The sequence below is a fragment of the Pseudophryne corroboree genome, chromosome 5 (genome assembly GCF_028390025.1).
Source record: "Pseudophryne corroboree isolate aPseCor3 chromosome 5, aPseCor3.hap2, whole genome shotgun sequence".
NCBI lineage: Eukaryota > Metazoa > Chordata > Amphibia > Anura > Myobatrachidae > Pseudophryne > Pseudophryne corroboree.
The window spans coordinates 201,356,568-201,363,129 of record NC_086448.1 but is presented as its reverse complement, the minus strand read 5'-3'; the positions used below and the strand labels follow the sequence as shown (position 1 = coordinate 201,363,129).

The following is a 6,562-nucleotide window of genomic DNA, read 5'->3' as shown; positions in this document are numbered from 1 at the left end:
CGCAGTACCTCAAAAGCCATCTTCTGCGGTCACTGAAGTCTTCTGATCTTCTTCTACTCAACCGGCTTCTGACTTCTGACTCTGCAAGGGGGTTGACGGCGCGGCTCCGGGAAATCTAGGTGTACCTAGCGATCAGACCCTCTGGAGCTAATGGTGTCCAGTAGCCTAATAAGCAGAGCCCTGAAACTCACAGAAGTAGGTCTGCTTCTCTCCCCTCAGTCCCACAATGCAGGTAGCCTGTTGCCAGCAGGTCTCCCCGAAAATAACAAACCTAACAAAAGTCTTTTTTCTGAGAAACTCTGGAGAGCTCCTCAGTGTGCATCCAGTCACACTGGGCACAGAATCTAACTGGAGTCTGGAGGAGGGACATAGAGGGAAGAGCCAGTTCACACCCCTTTTAAGTCTTAAAGTGCCCATGTCTCCTGCGGATCCCGTCTATACCTCATGGTTCTTGAAGCATCCCCAGCATCCTCTTGGACGTATGAGAAAGCTTAAAGCTCACAGAGCCAGATTTCCTGTGCTTGGAATAGTTGAAGCAAAACTACTGTTTGCACATGTATGTTAAGGCTATCATTATCAGAGGTGGGAAAAGTCTGCCATGCTCCATAACTGGCACATAGCTGCATGTAAAAAAAAATTTTTTTTAACACAACATACCGTGACAGTTAAGGGGCTCTGCATACTAAGGGGGGTACACACAGGAGATTTCTCCCGGAAATGTGTGCTGAGCGATCTATCATAGACCCAGCAGTGAAATGAGCGATCTCCCTAGATTGGACATGCATGCCCAATCTAGAGCATCGCTAGTGTCGGCACTCCTACACACGGAGCGATGTGTTCTTAATTTCTAAAGCCTTCTAGCACTAATTAGTAGATTTACTGCAGATGTTCTATACCTACTGTAAAATATGTTAGTAAAAGAGCATGTATGGTCATAGGCAGGAAAATACTGCCAGGTCCCAGTTTTTGTTATAAAGGTGTGTTTTATTGATATCTGTATACAATTATATAAACACACTTATCTGTAGCATGACCACCCACTTTATGTAGCATCACGATTGGAATCATTCTACCCAGCATACCTAGACATTCAAGTAAAATAGTGCCTTTGGTTATAAGATTACTTGACTCTGTATTATACACTGTTACTAACATAATGTAATGGTGATTTTTAATCTAAAGTACAAGCTACATGCACAGACCTGGAGCTAGTAGAGGCTAGCTTATGTTGTGCTCCCTAACACACAAAGTTGTTACTGAAATATTATTGGGCACCAGTCCTTATTCTGATTTATAAGGGAGTTTATTGCCTTCACTTTATACAAATGCTTTTATCACGTCTTAAAGCCAAGATGTACTCCTCGTTATCATTTTCAGAACAATGTTATTGTGAACAAATATGGTTTTAATTTCAGAACTTTTAGGATGCAGTATTTCTTTTCTTGCAGGTTATAGTGTCACTCAGAGTTATACACATAGAACTGTCCAAAAAAGCTCTCAAATGTAATCCAGCCATCAAGCCAGGGATAGCATGTGGTTCTGATAACAAGTCCATCACACCGCAGTTAGTAGTCAAGGCGGAAAAGAGAAAATGCTGAAGATGCAGCCAAGTGACACACATTGCAGGTATACTGTGTAATGTCAGCACTGGTTTTACCAAGTATTAAACCTAACCTAGCAATAAACAACCTGACACTTCAGGTGCTGCATTGGGGGTCCCCCTTAATTTCAAGATGGCTACACATTACCCTGAAGCCTTGTAATAACACTAAGGGGAGTATTCAATTAGTGCACTTTTCGCTAATTTTTATGGGATGGACAAAAATGGATTAAAAAACGGGCAAAAATGCCCGCTATTGAATACACACAGGTCGAATTAGTGCCGATTTTCCGACTGTCAGAAAAACGGCACTAATTGACTACTCCCCTAAATGTTTAACCAAAGAAAGAGACCTACCTACCTCTATCCGTTTTATTCTATTACTGTTGCTCCAATTGTAAGGCACAATGGAATTTAATGTGCTATATAAAGAAACTATTAATAAATAAGTAATAATAATAATTCTTGCGATAACATATCAGAAATTACAAGCTATAAGAAATCTGCCAATAAAATCAGGAAGCAGCCTAGGGCAGTGGCTGACTGTTCGGAGGCCCGCAGCATGCCCGTCACTAACACAACACCTGTACGTCATGAAACGAGCATGTTCTAACAGCTTCCAAGACTGACAAAAATAGGTAAACTGTAGTAAATTTACCAAGAAGGTTAAATGCAATCTAAGTATCTCCTGCATGATGGGGTTCATAGCATTAGCAAATACGCTGTAATTGCAACAGATGGAAAAATGGAGCTAGTATTCGGTTAGTTATTAAGTGTTATACACTTTTGTGCTTAGAACGTCATTTTATTAAAAAAAGATGCAGCTGACCACCTGAATGCAATATTGCCTCCATAACTTCATTAATTACCTAGGCTGTGAGAGAAAGGAAGCTGTATAATGAACAATACTAAAATCAAGAAGAAAGCATCTGAGAAACTCATCATTTGTCTTCCATATCTTAGACAATAAAACTGGAATAGTCATTTAATTCATCCTGCAAACATGCCATTCTGGAGTGTACCGGTCATCTGCAAACTATAAAGACAGCCATTTTCATAATGTACAGACTGAAGAATCAGCCCACAAAACGGCTGCCTCCAGTATTTGTAGATGACCAATCCACAGAACACAAAGTCAGTCATCTCTATCAGCAATCTTGGATTATTACTTTATTTTACAAACATTTTTTTTTTTTTAAATGTAAACAGAATAAGATGTAGTGTAAATTAAATGGCATCATGCAAATAGTTTACATGCAAAGTTTAAAATCATTGCAATAATCCACAGTGTAAAAACAGTACACTTTTTACAGCTATTGGAGGAGAAAATACATTATATGAAAATTATATTTTTTTCTATTTCAGCATGAGTTCTGTTGGTCCAATAATCATTCATTTTTTGTGTAAGCCTTACATAAAACATTGTGCTTGTTCGCCAAAGAAAGACAAAAACATGGCTGCCGATCACATTGAAATATATCCCCTAAAGACACATTTATAATGCGTGTAATTAAGAGGAGCATCTTACTTAAAGAGATTCCAAATCCTTACAGTATTTTTGGTGGCCTTCAAGTAACTCAGCAGTAACTGGTAAACACTGATGCAAGTACAGAAAGGTGGTCTTTCCTCTCACTTTGTGCTCACAGCCAGGCATAAGAACAAATGACACTTACACCTACTGTAGCGATACTTCTACATTTACAATACACAGTGCACCGGTTACTGACACTTGTAAAAAATAAAAAAAACAACAAAACAAACAAAAACCACACAACACTCCTGGGGGATATATGCACCCATTGCGTGTGGAGTGCACCTGCATTTGTATTTAAATATTAGCTTGGTTACAAAAGGCCGGTTTAATTTTTATTTACAAAAGTTAACCAGCAATGTGCTATAACCAACCTCAGAAGTCATATGTGAATAGGCTGGGTTTTCTTTTTGCAATAACTTACACCAAAGCCAGGGAAAAAAAGTGAAGCCTGCACATACAGAACTGAATGGTAAGATCAGGTTTATTTATATCTGCAGATAAGTTATAACGTGCTTTGCGTAAAGATTCTTAGCAGGCTGAAGGCAATTGTAGGTCGATTAGGAATTTTCTGCAATAAACTTTTTGGCCAGGCTGTGTGGAGTGACTGACTATTAGTATTACAGGATAACAATATAAAGAAAAAAAAAAAATCCTACTGACCTCTCTCGTCCCATTTCACTTCCCAATGGGTCCATGTCCCCACTCTCATCCTGCACAGCAGACACATACTCCCGATACTCAGAGTGATGTGCATTATGGGAATGAAAGCAAGCAATTTTTGGTTTGGAACATTTGTCCTTTTAACCAAAAAGCAGGGGAGACGGGCAAAGAGGGTCATGCAATTAATCCAACAATGCCATGAATTCTTGAGTCAATATCACCAGCAATAAGGAGATGGGTTTTATACAATATGCCTGGATTTTTAGCATTACCCATACTACAAATTATTATTGATTAAATTATTCCCACCTGCTCAACATGGTAGAGTAACAAAACTTAGAATTAGTTTTATGTATAAAGGACTATATACTTTAGAGTTACCTTCAATGTAATGGATTGCAAACCACACAGAAAGAGGAGTAGAGAAAACAGATGACCCGTCACAACATGCACTGGGAAGACATCATTCCATTCGGTGTTACAGTAACATGAAAATGCCACTAACAGTTAGGAATCGGACAGGAAACAAGTGCTGTAAACTGAAGTATGATGCCTCCAAGAACCATAAACACACAATCAGGAGACGTGTGGAGAGTTGATGAGTTGTCAGGGAAGTCGTAAGCTACTTACAAACATATACATATCTGGTGGTTATTACCTATCAGAGGAAATTGCATTTTCTTGGCAACGTGATAAAAAGACATCTGCTTGAACATACTGTTGTGAGCATCCAGAGCAAGGCAGGGGTCATTCTCTGCAATGGCCACGCTGGGATTGTGTAACACTCAAGGGTTTTAACAGACACATATGGATAGTTGTAAGCAAGGAAAGAAGTCGGGTGGGCAAATAGGACTGAGCATTCATAGTTTAGAATAGTGCTGTAATGTAAATAAGAGTTTAAAGTACATGAACAAATGACATCGTAGCCAATGCACTTGCTAATGTAGTTCTGATCACACCAGCAGTAAAAAGTCAGTTTCATGCGCTTAACTTTTCTGACTGCAAATCTGTTGGACAGTGTTTTACAAATAGAAGTCTCATGATACAAACAAATGTGTGCAAACTGGAAAGGTCCCTATGTTTACTGTAAATGATTTATATACAGAAAACTGGTATCACTATATATGATTAAATAGGCGGAGGGTACAACAACTATTTTATAGCATGGAGCAATATCCGCTGCAAGGTCCTCCTCTGCCACCTTCTTCATCAGACAACCTAACGCCTCTGCTGTGAGACTCGCTTTCCCATAGTCCAGGAGTTTGTATAATCTTTTCAACAAGTTCCTCAAAGGCACACTGAACACCGTCTCTGGTCTTCGCACTGGACTCTGAAACAGAAAATACCCATTTAGTGAAGAATTACAAAAACTACCTAAAAGACCCCAAGTGATGATATCAGTACTGTATATTCTTTACAGCAATCAGCTAATTACATGATGTTGCCGACGCCACAGAATCACCAATAAAGGATCACTATACCTATAATGCATGTTGCTTTCAAAATAAGATCTAAAATACCAGGACAAGCATGTCAAATGAATAGACCAAGAATAAGATATTTATCAATGAGATTCATTGTTTTCCTTTGCAGATCTCGACTAAGTTTAGCTTACAGTGAGCTACATAACAATATAACATACAATATTACATATGCGGCGGAAGCTGGGACAGAAGCTGCAGAGACTCTGGTAAGACTCTGCAAGAGGGGGAGAGCTCCACGGGTAGTCCTTTTTTGGGGGTCTCAAAGCCCCACTACCCAACTGTGACCGCATCTCGGCTTTCCTGGGAAGGGGAGAACGCTTGTAACAAGGCGAGCTCTTCTTCATACAGGCGCCGGTGGAGAGCGATAAGTCCGGAGTCCCCACACCCGGTTTCTCGGCATTAGTTCCCCTGCCTACAGACGTAGGGGTACCCCACACACCGTTCTAGCGCACGCTCCCCTCTTTTTGACCTCCCGGACATCTGTTTACTGTTGGATCAACGAGCTAAACACAATCTATTTACATACACATTGGGGTCGATTCAATTCACTGACAGTTGAATAGCGCCGGGAATCAGCTCCCGGCGCAATTCAATACAGCGACAAGTGACCCTCAATTGTCGGGAATTCTTCTCTCATCCCCGGTGGATGAGAGAAGAAATCCGACAAAAGTGCTGCCGCGAGGCTGATTCTGCCGGGAATCAGCATCGCGGCAGGGAGTTAAGTTGGAGAAAGCCCGTTCACCCGACAATTCAACCTGTTAAGCCCGGGAGAACGCGCCTTCGCCGACTTAACTTGAGCTGAATTGAATAGCGACGGGAGCGAACTCTCGGCGTTATTCAACTGTCGGTGAACTGAATCGACTCCATTGGAATGTTTTATGCAGAGGGATGGGACGCCATCCTCTGTTACACACAGACTAAGTTTTTATCTCAGACAAGGACTAGTACATCAGGCTGTACAAACCTCCCCACCCTCCCCCGTTCTCTTAATTAATCAATCCTCAATCACAAGATAATTCCTATTCTTTATGTATGTATGTATGTATGTATGTATGTATGTATGTATGTATGTATGTATGTATGTATGTATGTATGTATTTATGTATGTATGACAAACACCCATTTCTACTATAATCAGTGGATAAGTCATACATGTCCACTTAGTAAGATCAAATAAACACTGTCATTCTGTATTACATTGTATTAATCAGGCGCAGTTGCAAAAACCATTGGTGATTGCTATGTAACTGAGGCTTTGGGTTTAACCTCACTTGCAATTTAGCT

General features: G+C 40.3%; 1 protein-coding gene across 1 annotated transcript in view; it reads right to left on the bottom strand.

The window, feature by feature from the left end:
- Positions 1-3,597: 3,597 nt before the first annotated feature.
- Positions 3,598-6,562, bottom strand: part of RAB18 (RAB18, member RAS oncogene family) — a 102,940-nt gene continuing 99,975 nt past the window's right edge. The window contains exon 7 of the mRNA XM_063922012.1: positions 3,598-5,124. Within this exon, the coding sequence (XP_063778082.1) occupies positions 4,952-5,124 (173 nt within the window). The 3' untranslated portion in view covers positions 3,598-4,951. The remainder of the gene's footprint in view (positions 5,125-6,562) is intronic.